The following is a 15,965-nucleotide window of genomic DNA, read 5'->3' as shown; positions in this document are numbered from 1 at the left end:
GGCATCACTTTGGGGAGATATTATTGGCAGTGTCATTCATATCACTACTTTGTCAGCATAGATTTAGCCGTATGTGTTAATAATTACTCCCTCCTCTAATTTTTTTCCTTTTCTTTTAAAAATTGTTTTTTTCCCTTTCTTGTGTGTGTGTGGTTGGGAAATGTTGGACCAAACAACTCTTCACTTAAGAATTATAATTAGATTGGTTAATCTGCACATTAAAGGATCACTTCAAATTCAGTTTGTGTGGCACTCCTACAAGTGCAGGGTTATTTTATTAATGTCACAGGGCATAAAACATTGTCCCTTTCCCATTGAATTTTTTCATATTTCAGGAAAAAATTTGACAAAGTAACAAAATTTACTAAACTGAAGAGCAGTTACAATAATGAATATGCTATAAATTGACTCTACTGTCGCTTATTATATTTGCTGTTTAATGATCCACATTCGGTGTTTCTGAATTTCAGTTATCTGAAATATCTTAGTCTCTTGTAGCATTTATGATGGGGTAAGGAGACATTTCTTTGGTTATTAAATGAAGTTAAAGGCATTTCTAGGAAATGAATATCACCATGTGTTATGTCTTGTTTTAGTAGTTGTAAATCAGTTGAATGTTTATCTCATTCTCTCAGATATTTTCAAACAGTTTATAGAAAACCAGTTTACCATTTTAAAAAAATCTACATTAAGGTGATTATTTTTGACACCTTCAAGTCAACACCCGTAATATATATGTTATATAATGCATTTGTCTGATGTAGCAAATTACTAATTTGGTATTACCTTGTCTCCTTTGTGTATTTAATACAGCCTTTAATCTTACTGCAAGGCTTTACTAGGGGCAAATTGCTACGTAACCCACTTCAACCTCTTTTGTTCAACCAGGAAGTCAGGCTTGTTAAATAGCTTTAAATATATATATAATTGTATCTTTTTTGAAATTTTAGGATTTTAAGTTTTGAAATGGTAATATAAGAGACTTTATCAATTTTGTCTGTTGAAATTACTTGACAGAAGTTTGCTTTGGAATAGAGCTTCTGTATCTTTAAAAAACACACAGTGAGTCACCCCCTGCTCTTTTGGTAGATGCCTGGCTAGTGAACAGCTAAGCTGCTTTAGGCATGTAATAGAACATTCCATTTCCTGTTCCCTTGCTGACACAGAGGAGTGTTCCTGCTGGCAATGATCTAATCATAGTGCAGTAAGAAACATGGCAGTTTGATAAAACATGGTGGAGACAGCGGCTGAAATGGAAGCATATGTTCTAGAAGACATTCTTGAGGTAGGGCTAGGTTTGTAAATGAAATGGAAGTTGAAATCTAAACAAAAGAAATCTTACCTGACGGAATTATTTTTTCAGATGAATAGATTAGAAGAGAGAGCAAAGAGAGGCAGAGCATAAAAGCAAGATACGGTCAGACCTTATTCTGTGTGAGAATGTGGCAGTCTGATTGATGTGTTTACTAAACAAATCTAGAATTGTTTTGTTTGAACTTCATGTTTCATAAATTATAAGATATATTTTTGATAAGAAATTAAAAGAGGAACGGGCCTCACATTTAATAAAAAGCCTGTGGTTGTGGTGACCTTTAGATTAACTCATTAGAAGGTGGGGTCTGAAAAGCAGCTTTGAGTAGGTTTAGTATCATATGTCTTAGAATTCATTTACATATCTAAGCCTAAAGCTCTGCTTGCAGTTAACTATTAAAAACTGCTGGTTATTTTAGTTTTGAGGGTTAAATTAAGCATATATGTATTATCAATTTAATTGCTTAATTTAGCTGGTACATTCTGTTTCTAGCTTTTTCACGTGACTTTGATTATTATAAAATAATTATTAAATAAAAATTAAAGGATCCTAAAATTTAAAGCAGTAAAGCTTCAGAGTTCACAATAAAAACCTGCATTTTGAGTCATGAGAATTTGAAATTTTGTTTTGTTTTCTTCCTGGTTTTATAAGAACCTATTTGAATATATAAATCAGTTCAAGGAAATACATGTCAGAGTGAAACTGTAATTGGTTTTGGCCTTGGATGTGTAGTATATTGTCAGACACTTGTATTTATAGGTATAGATATTTAAAACCCATTTTCTTATCTGTAGGTTGTAGGATTTTTCCTTCCTTGTTAAGAAAAGACTAGATAATTCAGATAAAGAGGTTTCATGATGGTGAAAGGTATTCCTAATACTCAGACTGTTAAGATAATTTATTAAATATTTCCCTGTCTTCAGGAAGAGATTTGATTAGGGGGAGAGGGCCGAGAGAAGAAGCTGCAAAAGGAAGCTAGGCGGGGTTAGCAGGAGGAAAAAGCCTATGCGCATTATAAAGTGCTGCATGATCAATGAGCATTTTCTGGAGTCCCTCAGTGTGTGCTTAGAGCTGACATTGCAGCAAGTCTCATGGTGGTTCTGCAAAATGAAAACTGATTCCATTGTATTATCTAGCTTCTTGCAGACACCTGCCAACATACTCCTTACTCCTCTCCTAAGAGCTTATTGTCTGAGCTGAATTCTCTGGTTAATTTCCATTATTTCTTTTTAAATACTGTTAGTGAGTTTCCTTACAAATGGTATGGTGAACTATCTACTTAGAAATAGTGGTATATATACTTTCATTAAGGAACTTAAGTAAATGGGAGTGGTCACATGACTTTAGGGGTTGAGTTTAAACAAAGTCTAATTGGATTATGAGGTTCTAGTATATTTTCATTTGCTTTTTTAAATTTTTGCTTTGGATTTTTAAAAAGTGTACTTAATAGGTTTCAATAAATCTACTTGACTCTTTTTTGGCCATTAAAAATTGCAGTATATAACAGATTTTGAAAGTTTTATTTATTTTCTAGGAAAACACACTCAAGCATAGTTTTGTGCCTTAAGTATAGGTTTTTCTAATGGTATTTAGAAATTGGCTTTTTATGATTTTCAGTAAAATTGTTTAATATGTTAAGATTTTACCGTACCTAATTTGTTCATTGTTAGTAATTATTAAAGTAACCTGTAGTATTAATTATTTGTCCTAATTTTCAATCTCTCTTAATTTGGTTCCTATATACCTGTTGCATTAAACCATACTGAGTAGTTTTTATTTAATATTATTTGACTTAACTGAGTATTTTTCCATCATTTGTAGGCCAGATGTAAAAATTTTCCAAGTAGTAATAAAATATGCTTTTATTCCCAAAGTTGTAAGTATTTATAATGACCTAATGCTAAAAATAAAAGTTCAAAGAGGATAAACTTGCTAACTCTCTCAAGCTAAGTTTACCATTTTCTAAAGTATCTCATATTGCAAGTGAAAAGATACAATTACACAATGAGCTTTCCAGAAAATTATTTTTATTTGTTTAAAGGATTAACTCCTTGTACAAATGTCCAATAATGAATAAAAGTTCCTCTTTATACCACAGTGACAATTATATTGTACCTGATATTGAGCTATTTTAAGTTTTTCACACTTATTTTCATCTTTGTGATTTTATTGAGCCTCTGGAATTTTATGTAGATTTCCGCTTATTTACTTAAACGTTTATTGGACCCCTTCTATGTTTTTCTGTCTTCCACTGTAGCTTGGCTCTTTGAATCATAAATTTTAAGAAGGCGCTCTTCTTAAATCAGAATCATCAGTAAATATAGTGCAGATTAATTCCTATAATGCTATGGTTTATGGTGATTGTCTATTATAAATTTAATATCATTATTTAACTTGAAATTTTAAATGATCTTCAAAATCTTAAGTAAAATATAAGCGTCTAAAACTTATAAAACTGTAAGAGATTGATTTTAACTTATATCATTACTTCTCAGGTATCCCAACGTAATGGATTAAATAGAAAAACTTTGTTACTTAAATTATCCAAATAATCCAGTCAGTAATTTTCTCCTCCAAACCACAGGAGTCAAAGTATTTCTCTTCCTTTTGCTCTCCTTAACTAATACTGAGGGAAGTGGCCAACTTCTAATGATAGGAAAGGGCTGTGAGCCTGTTTATATGTCTGTTTTCTTAATATTGCTGAGACATGATATATATAATTTTAGAATTTTGATACTTTTCCTTTAAGTCATATGTGATGGATCTTAGTACTTCAGAAAGATCAGTAAGAAGAGGAAGTCCTGCAAACGTGTGTGTGTGTGTATTCCACGTTTGTGTGACCAAGTGCTGTGTATATAAACTTGAAGTTTATATGTAAGCTTTTTTTATAAGAGACCATGAAACATGAGAGGTCATTTCAGAAACATAATTTTATATTCTAGGTTTTTTTTATAATTGAACTGGTTTTAGTAGTTTTCTGTAAAAATTGTTTTAGAAATGAGAAATTTTCACAAATACTTCTTTTTAAATTTAGAATGCTTTGTTTAGGGTATAGCATTTGAAAAGGAGCAATTTTTATGAAAATAAAAATATTTACAGTTAAGAGTGACAACTCTCATATCCAGTTTTGTTCCTATGTCAGCTAAAGGAAGGGTTTGTTATCTTCAGCTGTACTTGATTTTACAGGTTGTAATATAGATGATAAAAGTCTTAAATCTTTGTGGTGGTTTAGAGATACAGTGGGTGGATAGTTTGGCTGAACCCTTTTGGTTATTGTGGAACCATGTCCTGCTCTGTATTTATCTTGGCACTAGAGGGTTTTTTTGTTGTTGTTTTAAATTAGATTGAAAGAATCATGGGAAAGTTGTTGCTTCTTTTTGATTTGTCAGTATTATGGGCTAATGGTAAATAATGCATTCTAGTTCAAACAGGAAATCCACTTGCTATTATTTTAGTGATAGTATAGTTACTTTTAGTAATATAAAATCTCCATGAGGTAGACTCTTTTGATGGATACTTGCTATATTTATTTTTATTCTATAAAATGTATTGGCTTACGTAATATACATTATATATTATGTCAGTAAATTATCTGTGGGTTTCTAACGTTAAACCCCTGTATTTAGTATAACCATGGTGACATTCTTCACTAGGAAGAGTTGGAGTACCTCTTTAGGACATAAATGTATAAGTTGATATAGAGACGAAGTTTAGGTAATGTAAATTATTTGAATTGACATAAATAACATTTTTATTAAAAGGTTTTGGAAAGATTAGACATGTTGGGTAGATTGAATCTTACCATTTCACTCCAGTACTTAGTTGAGCACCTTCAGTGTTCTAGGTTCTTAAAATTCAATGAGATTAGTCCAGCTAATTTTGCTTCACAAAGGTAAAAGTTCAGAAGACAAAATGTCTATCGTTGGCAATGAGACATTCTTTAATTTAGGATGCCTACAGATATGTATTTGAATACTAATTTTTTACTTCATTTGTTTATCAGCATTCTGAATTTGTCAGTAAAAAGATTTTTTAAACTATGCATCTTTAGGTTATATTTTTTTGTGCTTATATTTGTAATTATTATGTATTGTTATAATAGAATGTTGGGCTATCTAGAAGGTTTCCTAGATCCCATTTTTACCTTTTTGTCCTTAAAGATTTTTCTATTGACATTTAAATCAGTGTACAGAGTAAATGTTTGTATGTATATACACATACAGTATACTCACTTGTGTGCTTACATATAACTCCACTTACACATATTCATGTTCCTGCTATATTATGCATTAGGAATATGTACTCTTACTTGAAAGTGGAGCTTATCCTGGAAGGAGGGGTAGAAGTTGCAACATTAATTTCATACCCCAACTTAGAGGAATGCAGGGGGAGTAGTAGAAGACACTTAGGACAGCTGATAATCCCTGTAAAGAAGACTGATATTTTAGTGGAGTATGAAAGTTCCAAACAGCTTTCAAAAGGTAGTGTAACTAGGCATTTGTGAGTTAATCTATTACTATTATATGAGAGTAAAGGCTGGGTTGTCCAAATGCCACTAGTCCCACATTAATTCATCATAGTTCAGTGGTTAATGCATGCTGTAGAGAATGAATTAGGAAAGGTCGTCTATATCATGTGTTACCTGCTTATACATGCAACAGCATTGGCACTTTTCTGATTCTAAATTGTTAGGGACTTTGTTCTGACACTTGACTAAAGAACTTATTCCAATGTGAAGTGACTGGGTCACTACAGAGTTGGTGAGCATCAAAATCTTGCTTAGTTTGTTATATAGTTTCCAGATTTGCCAAGACAAAGGCCTTTCAGGAGGTGTTTACAAATGTTAAATGTCTGTAAGGTAACTTCTGGTTTAATTGGCTATTAATAACTTGATCTTGTGTATGAAATCTGGTTTCTAACTAGCTGGCTATATGTTGTACAAAGGATGCCCACATAGTTTTATGGTGGCAATAGTAATTGAGCACATTAGTTACCATTTATCGAAAATTTTAAGTTATACAGAGGGCCTGTGCCAAGTGCTTCACAGGCATTGTTTTTTAATCCTCTAAATGACTGTGAAGATGTAGTTACCCATTTTCTAGAATGCTTGTAAGGAAAATTAGATAATCTGTGTAAACATTTAGCACAGTACTTAAGCACAATATTCAGTCTGTTGCAGTACATTATTTTGGAGGAAGTCTAAGAAGAAAATCTGGTCTCACACTTTACATGAGGATAAAAAAGGGAAGAATATTTTTAATAACGCTTTTCGATATTTGTGGATATTTTTTGATACCACTCCAAACCTACTCAAATGGTAGTTTTTTAGAAGTTATAGTGTGGAATCTGAAACGTTATCAGTGAATTTTCTGAACTTCGTTAGGTTAAAATTCACTGGTTTATTGCACATTTTCTGAATGGATCTTTTACCCTGCTTAATTTTCTAACAGTGTACATTGGTCATTTGGAAAAAACTGGTTTACTTACTGACTTCCCAATACTGCTGCATTTTATTCTACTACAATATATATTTTTTTAAATCATCTTTGCTAATATCACCACTGATCTTAGAAAAGTCAAAAACTGGGAAGATGTCACATTCACAGTGTGAGATATGTTTGCCAAATTTTAAATTTTGTTTTCCATTGATAGTTTATTTAAAAGCATATAAAACACAATCATATATCCTGTTTAATTCTGTTGATTAACATTTACTTTTTGGTGTTTATTTGATTTTCATTGAGATGACAAAGAATTTTAAAACCCATTTAAATGCCCAGTGGAATTTTATCACTGATGACAAAGTGAGTTGTTTTCCCTGAAATGACAGGCTCACTTCATTCATTTTTTAAGAAAATGTCTGCCAAGTAAGTCTGAACTCTGTCTTAAGTAAAAATTATATCCCATGAAGAAAAGCTACTGGTTTAGCTCACATTTACACAAGTGTTTTTGTTGAAACAGCTATGTACTTAGGTATACAATAGAAATTTTTTCATTTTGTTACAGAGAATATTAAAAAGTCATATGCTCATGGTTAAAATTTAAAAATTAGTATTTTTTTACTGCTTCATAATGGAACTAGCCTTTTCACCCCCTTTTTTCTTTTAATTATGAGGGCATAGCACAGAAGAATATGATGATCAGCACCATGGCCTTGATTTGTATTAAGGGGCCAGCAGTTTTATATCCACCATTACTTTTGTTTCATTAGTGTAAATGTCAACACAGTGAAACAAATAACATTTTAGGATTATAAAAATGTTTTTACCTCTTAGATCCTCTGAAAGAATTTTGGGGATCCCCATGGGTTTCTATCCTTCAACTATAATATAGCAAGTTTAAGAAGTGGGAAAAACTTGGTGTAGGAATTTGAATATTGCTTCTTTGTAATATCCTATCACAGGTGCCTGCTGATTTTCATCCAGTCAAGAGTTTTTTTCTCTGAGACTAGTTATATTGTCTATAAAAATGAAAGAAAAAAAAAATTCCCATAATGTATATCTTGGTTATCTACAGACTAAGCTGTTAGTTGCAAATTCCTTTGCTTAGTAGTAAAATTGAATCATTTAAAATCTAGACCTTCTTTTTGTATTTATATTTATATAAGCATGTATATTTATTTATACTATATTTTTGCCATGATTTGAAATTGGCATTGAAATATGTGCTTCTATAGGAAGAGAGAAATGTCGGTAACATATGCACATCTCTTTGAACTTCTCAAATGCTAGCCCTTCCCAACTCCAAATTCTAAGCAACTGTTGAGATGAGGAAAGTGTTGAGCAAGTGTTAAACTGCTTGTTGGTGTTTTCTGCCGAGTTCGTTGTTTAGTGTCTGTCCTTTTATCATTTAGCCTTTTTCTCTGAGTTTTGATACCTGCTGCCAACTTCAGTTTGATTTCTTTTTCCTGCTATAGATTGTCCGGATTTTGATCCTCTGCATGATGTTTGTATATTGAGATCAGCCTAAGTCCTTGCTCTAACACAGACCTCAGTTGTTGACCTTTGCATTTGTCTAACTAGTGTTTATTCTTAGTTGGTTCTAACCTTGGATTTGTCCACTTCCCCAGTCCTTGTCACATGTCTGCATTTGTAATTTATGCCCTGTCATCATAACAAAGACTAACATATATTTGTGTGAAATGTTTAAGCAGGTTTGAGAAATATAGTTTCAAAGTTCTTGTATTTCATAAGGAAATACTATTTAAGATTTTCCAAAAATGTGCTGCTGTTTTAAATGTTTACACATACTGGAAATTTTTTCTTTTTAATATTTAATCACATTTGTACAACATTTTCTCCAAATATTTTTCTGAGTTTCTGTTTTCTATTGTTTATAGTATTCTTCATGAAGTAAAGTGGATAGAAAGGTTTCTCTTCTATAAAACCTATCCATTTAAAGAACCAAAATATTGCCCAGCTGGGCGTGGCTCAGCGATTGAGTATCGACCTAGGATCCAGTCGATCGGGGTTCAATTCACGGTCAGGGCACGTGCCCAGGTTGCGGGCTGCAGCTGATCAATAACTCTCTCATCATTGATGTTTCTATCTCTCCCTCTCCCTCTTCTTTCCTCCCTCTGAAATCAATAAAGATACGTGTGTTTTTTAAAAAAATTTAAAGAACCAAAATATTAACATTAAGCCTTATGTATGTCATTATAAAGTGATAGGTAGTGAGAATGCTGAATTACATTGAGACTGATTTTTTTGATTTTCTAGATTATATTTAATGGGCCTCCTTTTTCATTGTCTTGAACTTTTAGTGTTATTGTATGATTTTTCAGTGAATAGTTTTATTATTCTTGGTATCTTCTGTGATTTAACAGTGTATCTCAAACACAGTAAATGCTTGTTTTTTGTTAATCCTCACTGGAGGATATTTTTCCATTGATTTTAGAGTGGAAGGAAGTGGGGGGGAGAGAAACATCGATGTGAGAGAGACACATAGATTGGTTGCTTTCTACACTTGCCCGACCGGGGCTGGGGATTGAACCTGCAATCTCAGGTATGTGCCCTTGACTGAGAATCGAACCTGAAACCCTTCAGTGCGAGGGCTGACTCTAAAACCACTGAACCACACTCGCCACTGCAGTAAATGCTTGTTTTTCATTTTAACTTGAGGTAGTGTGTAGTGAAGGAATCACCTTCCAATCTTTTTCCCTTAGGAAGTTCTTTGAGCTCTTAGCTTTGGTTAGGTGTACACATGGAATGAGAAAGGACAACTAAAAGTCATTTATGTTAAATCAACCCAGGTGATTAGTAGGTTTGAGTTTTAAGGCTTATAATCTTTGTATATTATTTGAAATATGTATTTTTAATTTTTTTCTTAATCTCTAAAGTTGACTTGTAGTTTCTCTAAGATTCCTTTTAGATATAAAACTCTGTAACTAGATCCCTTAAGGCAGTGGCTTTAATAACTTCCAAACAAAAAGTTTGAGATGATGATGTATTTCAAGAAGTTGATAATCTATTTTATAGTGTTATTTCACATTTAAAAATCAAATTCAAGCTCACTTTTGCACCTGACCCATTATATGACTTTCTTCTAACTATCCAACTTTCTTACCATATTTAATCTCAACCATTTGCTTTACATTGTAGTCTAATAATCTGTTACTGCCCACATTGTCTACCTGCTACCCTCTTTACCATATATTCACTATTCAAAGTCCTACTCCTTATACTTGGGTTTTCTCTCGCTGGTTTTTTGGGTTTTTCCTCATGTTCCTTATCTCCCACTGTTTTCTGCTCTTAAAATGTAATGTTACACTATATCCATTTAAAATAATTTTATGGTCTCTATTATGTTCTTGATTAAATGGTGAATTCTTTAATATGGTTATTCCTTGGCTCTCTTTAAAAACATTATTTGGCACGCAGCATGACGAAGAAAGACAAGAAGACCTTCAACCAGAGCCTGGCCAAGTGGAAGCTCTTCATCTACAACCAGACCACTGGAGAGTTCCTGGGGCGCACAGGCAAGAGCTGGGGTTTGATCTTGCTCTTCTACCTAGTCTTTTATGGGTTCCTGGCTGCACTCCTCACATTCGCAATGTGGCTTATGCTTCAGACTCTGAACGATGAGGTTCCAAAATACCGAGACCAGATTCCTAATCCAGGACTTACGGTTTTTCCAAAACCAGTGTCGGCGTTAGAATATTCATTCAGTATGTCTGAACCAGAGTCCTATAAAGGGTACATTGAAGACCTTAAGAACTTTCTGAAGCCATATGCTTCGGAAGAACAGAAGACTCTCCGACTCTGCCCGGATGGACAGCTCTTTCATCAGGAGGGTCCGGTTTATCAAGCATGTCAGTTTCCTCTTGACTTACTTGAGGAATGCAGTGGGGTGAAGGACCCTAACTTTGGCTACTCCAGTGGGAACCCTTGTATTCTTGTAAAAATGAACAGAATAATTGGATTAAAGCCTCAAGGTGAACCGAAGATATCACGCTCTGGTAGTTCTAAGGGTGGAAACATGACAGCTGTATTAACTTATCCTCCAGATGGACATATGGACTTAAAATATTTTCCATATTATGGGAAAAAACTGCATGTGAGTTATCTACAGCCATTAGTTGCTGTCCAACTCAGCCTCGGTGCTAGCAAAACCCCAAAAGAAGTAACAGTCGAGTGCAAGATTGTTGGATCACCCAACCTGAAAAACCATGATGATCGTGACAAGTTTTTAGGACAAGTTGTATTTAAAATCACAATGTGTGCATAGTAGGAGTTAGAATATGTCCACAAAGTAAATGTTGTGTTGTCTGTCTTCATTTTGTATCAGCCGGACCTGACATTCTAGAATTATGAGACCACCTGAGAGAGAGTTGGGGTGGTACATGACACTGTGGTAGCATTGTAATGTGCATCCCCATCATAGTGTTCAATGTCCTCTGAAGTAACTGCCTGTTGCCTCTGCTGCCTTTGGGAACCATTGTACAGTCGCCAGATGGGGGCTGTGAACACCTGATTCTGAATACGTGGGTCTTGTCCTATTTTTTTATGTGGTTTAATTGCCAACTGTCTAAAGCTTAATGTGCTGTGCCATGTAAATATTTTGTAGATTTAACCCTGGTTAATTGTCATATTTTGATGCCAGCACATTTTTAAGGGTAAAATGGTACCTGACCAACATGAACAGCTGCAAGAAATGTGTGTGGAGTTCTTTGTGTGAAGAGGATCACAGGAAATAAAAGTGGATTTGAAAGGTTAAAAAAATAAATAATAAAATAAAAATAAAACAAAAATAAAAAAATAAAAACATTACTTATATATTTATGTAAAAAATATTTTATCCCGCAAAAGAATTTAGAGTATATACTCTAAAAATTAAAAATACAAAAGGCAATATTAGTAAATTAAGACCAAAGGTAAAGTATATACAGAAATGTATATACAATATATAAATGCTAAACTTGGATCAAATTAACTAACAACTAGAGCCAAATTAGAAACTTGATGAGTTGTGAGGTTAATGTTTTCCACAAACTCCACAGGCCTACTCGGTGATTTGGAGAACTGATATATTTTGTGCAGTTTAGGTCCCAGAAAAAATTTCTCTCTGGGCCCCTATGATGAGGTACTGCATTGTTATAGTAAATAGCTTCTTCAGCTTCCAAAAATAAACAAGCTTTATATTGTTTCTACAGAGTGAAAGTGAAGAGTTTACTGATAGAATGCAGTTGGGTTAAAAAAATTAGGTAGCCTGAATACTCAGTTTTCTGGTGGTTGGTTTATTCCAAGGATAAAATTGAGAACATTTAGAGCAGAGTTTGCAAACTAGTAGCTTTTTAGGCTTAGAAATGTATTTTGTATAGCAGGCATAATGTTGGCCCACATGATGACCATTTATGTACATTTTCTTTAATTTCTCCTAGCTATGTTGGGCAGTCTTTGCTTTTTCAGGTCTTGCAGATATTTTGTTAAATTTGTCCCTGTAGTGGAGGAAAAACTTTACCCATTTCGGTTCAGTGGTTGGGGCTGGTGAATTAAACTGATAAAATACAGATTAACAGGACAGAAGATTTATTATGCTGCATGTGGTAACCTAACAGAAAATAGGTGAAAACACAAAGAAAGCAGTTAGGCTTGGGAGCCTATACACTATTTTAACGAAGGATGATAAATTATGAAGTGACTAGCCAAAGGAAAAGGGATATGGGCTTCTAGGGTTGGTAAATTGTAGGAAGGTAAATATATGGGAAAACTAATGGTAGGTGAGGATTATTTTTTAAGGTTTCTTATGCAGACTTAAGTAGACAGTATCACCAATGAAGCATTTCCAGTGGTTAAGAGTCTTTCTCTCCTGGTACAGGAGAGCAGGATGGAACACTTTACCAAAGGGAAATTCCTGCCCTGGTTTTAGGCAGAAAGGAGGAGGGCATAGAGTTCCTTCTGCATCTGCTGTTTGTCAGTTGTCTTCAATCAAAATAATCCTTATACTAAAGTGGCATATTATGGGGTGACATATTTTGATACCCTTCATCCCCTGAATGTTTTATGTTTTGTTTTGTTTTTTAATTATTGTAAATGGTAATTCTTTTTATTTTATTTTGTAATTGTATGTTGCTTATATCTAGGAATGCAGTTGGTATTTGTATATTGACCTTGTGTCCTACAGGCTTGCTAAATTCACTTAGTTCTACCAGTGTCTTTATATTTAAAGTATGTTTCTTGTAGACATCATATAGTTAGCTTTTGCCTTTTCATTTGTACTGTCAATCTCTGCCTTTTAATGAATGTATTTAGTCCATTTTCACTTAGTGTAATTTTAATATTTTATGTTTGAGTCTACCATCTTGCTAATCGTTTTCTGTTTATCCCAGTTGTTATTGCTCCTTTTCCCTTTGCTCATGCCTTTACATGATTATTTTTAATATTCCACTTTATTACTTCTATTGCCTGAATACTTCTTTTCATTTTTTGGATGGTGTTTTTGGGGTTTGCAGTATACGTGTTTTAATTTATAGCTACCTTCACATAATAATATACCAATTCACACGTAATGTTAGAAACCTTACACACCAGTATATTTTATGTCTCCCCTATGTCTCCTTTGGGATTATTGTTCTATATTTTATTCCTACATAGATTGGCAATGTCCAAAATAGATTGCTATTGTATAAAAATACTTTCTTAAATGAGGAAGAAGACAGCCACTTTTATATCATTTCTGATGTTCTTCATTTTTTGTGTGAATTCAGTTTCATCAAGTACCTCCTTGTATAATTTTCATCCACTTGAATAATTTTCCTTAATGTTTTTTTATAGTGCAAGTCTGCAGGCAACAAAATTTCCCACATTTTTGTCTGCAAATGTCTTTTCCCCCTTATGTATGAATTATTTTTTCACTGCATATAGTATTCTTGGTTGAAAGATTTTTTTACTTTCAGAACTTTAAAAGTGTCTTGTTTATTTGTTAATCTTTACCCAAGGATATTTTTTCCATTGATTTTTAGAGAGAGTGCAAGGGTGGAAGGGGAGGGGAAGAGAGAGAGAGAACGATGTGAGAGAGACACATTGATTGGTTGCCTCCCACACATGCCCTGACCGGGGCCGGGGATTGGACATGCAACTCAGGTATGTGCCCTTGACCAGGAGTCAAACCCATGCCTGCTGGTTTTCATTCTTTTTTATGAGAAGTTCAGCAGTTGTTTTTACTTGTCTTCCTTTATATATTGTGTCTTTATTTTTCTCTGGCGTTTTTAAAGATTTTTTTATTATTATTATTGATTTTCAGTAGTTTTATTGTGACATGCCTTGGTATAGTTTTCTTTGGGATTATCCTGCTTGAAGTTTGTTGAGTTTATTGGATTCGTGAGTTTATGTATTTTTGTCTAATTTTGAGAATTTTCAGGCATTATTTCTTCAAATAGTTTTTCTACTTTTCACCTCCCCTCTTCCTGGGATTACAATTACACACTATGTCATATTCTTCTAAAGGTAATAATTGCCTTTGGACATTTTTTTCGGTCTCTTTTCTCTTTGTGTTTTAGTTTGGATCATTTCTGTCTTCTGTCTCAGGTTTATTGACTGGTCTTTTGCAGTGCCATCCAGTGAATTTTTGGTAACAAATATTGTTTTTTCAACTATGAAAATTCTACTTGATCCTTCATTTTCATAGCTTTTGTTTCTGTCTTCATTATGTTCATATTTTTCTTTAAATCCTTGACTACATTTAAAAGACTTTTAAGTCTGCCCTTGCCCGTGTGGCTCAGTGGTTAGAGCACTGGCCCATGCACCAAAGGATCCAGTGTTCGATTCCTGGCCAAGAGCATGTACCTGGGTTTTGGGTTTGCTCCTCACCCCCCAGTTGGGGCTCATGGGACATTTTCTTGCTTCTTTGCAAGTCTAATAATTTTATGGTGAACATTGTAATATTACATTATTGAATGTCAGAGTGTTATTCTCCTTCTTTAAATAGAGTATTGGATTCATTCATTCATTCATTCATTTATTTATTTATTTATTGTCTAGCACTGTGAATCAGCTTCATTATTTTTAAGCATTGGTATGGCATCTTCCTAGTAGCCTGTACTGTACAGTTAGGTAGCCCTACTCTTATATGTGGCCTTTCTGGATTCTCTACCAAATACTCCCAAGTGTTCGTTGTAATCCCTCTTCTGTGGCTGGTTGGATTTCCATACATCCCAAACCTGTAGGAACTCCTCTAGTTGTTTATCTTACAGTTCCCTATCTAGTAGTACTTTTCCCAATTCTTCTCTCTGGTATTCTGCCCCAGAGATTTTAGCTTTCTCAGCTTTTCCTATTTCTAATTTTCATCTCCTCAACAAGTCAGAATTCACTTCTCCGCTATGTTTTCCTCAAATAATGCTGGATATGGCAGGAGGATGGGGAAGTAGTAGGGTTTACGTGTTTGTTTCTTTTGAGTTGTGTTACCATACGCCTGTTTTGCCTGTTACTCATTGTCTGAAAAGAGACAGGAAGCCTAGTCAAGTACCAGTTACTTTGTTGTGACTGTAAACCGTATAGTCACTGTACTTAAACTACTGAATTGTAGAGAGAATTATAGTAAAATAGACCGAGTAAGTTGTGGCAAATATGCAGTGAAACATTTTTCATAGCTGATAGTGTGCCACATCTTTCTAGTTCTCATCTATTTAGTTAAAAAATCATTTCATATCATGTACATGCAGTGTGTACTCAACTGATACAGTGTCATGCAGTCCCACTGCAGATGCTCCTACCACAGATGACTGCCAGTGTTAATTGTTGATAGCATACCATGTTTGTATAGCAGCATGTAATATGCTTATATTTCATAGTACATTTTAAGGAGACCTAAACATATTTAGTGAATTTTTTCAAAAATTGCTCTCTATGTTTGGAGGAGTGAATGAATTTTGAAGCAATTTAAAATAAACTTTTAGGTTATTAGTAATGGCAGTCACTCTATTGTCAGCTCTGTAGGGAAGGGATGGACAACTTTTTAAATTACATACTCTCATAGAAAACTTGGAAAATACAGAGTGGTTCAAAGAAAGTTAAAATGAACGATGCTATATTTTGGTATTTTTCTTTCAGTCCATTCTCTATGCACATACAGATATATGCACTTTTTTAACATTGGGACCATGTTATATATCTTAATATTTTCCCCTCACACATTTATATTTTCTGTATCGTTTAAT

The 15,965-nt window shown here is 33.7% G+C and overlaps 1 protein-coding gene and 1 pseudogene across 6 annotated transcripts in view; both read left to right on the top strand.

Annotated features, from left to right (window-relative positions):
- The window catches only part of ANKRD17 (ankyrin repeat domain 17), a 159,026-nt gene that overhangs the window by 30,357 nt on the left and 112,704 nt on the right, over nt 1-15,965 (top strand). For 2 of the 5 annotated variants that reach the window (XM_081150792.1, XM_081150789.1), the window contains exon 1: nt 1,160-1,285. The exons of the other annotated variants lie outside the window; for them this stretch is intronic. In XM_081150792.1, the coding sequence (XP_081006918.1) occupies nt 1,232-1,285 (54 nt within the window). In that variant the 5' untranslated portion in view covers nt 1,160-1,231. Of the gene's footprint in view, nt 1-1,159; nt 1,286-15,965 lie in introns of those variants that run through there. 5 annotated transcript variants of the gene reach the window in all.
- On the top strand, nt 8,916-11,519 carry LOC308563635 (sodium/potassium-transporting ATPase subunit beta-3 pseudogene; annotated as a pseudogene). Its single transcript has one exon. The product of its transcript is annotated as a sodium/potassium-transporting ATPase subunit beta-3 pseudogene (transcript).

This window comes from Miniopterus schreibersii, assembly GCF_964146895.1.
Source record: "Miniopterus schreibersii genome assembly, chromosome: 1".
NCBI lineage: Eukaryota > Metazoa > Chordata > Mammalia > Chiroptera > Miniopteridae > Miniopterus > Miniopterus schreibersii.
Note: the sequence above shows the minus strand (reverse complement) of the source record. Positions and strands in the feature narration are given on the sequence as shown.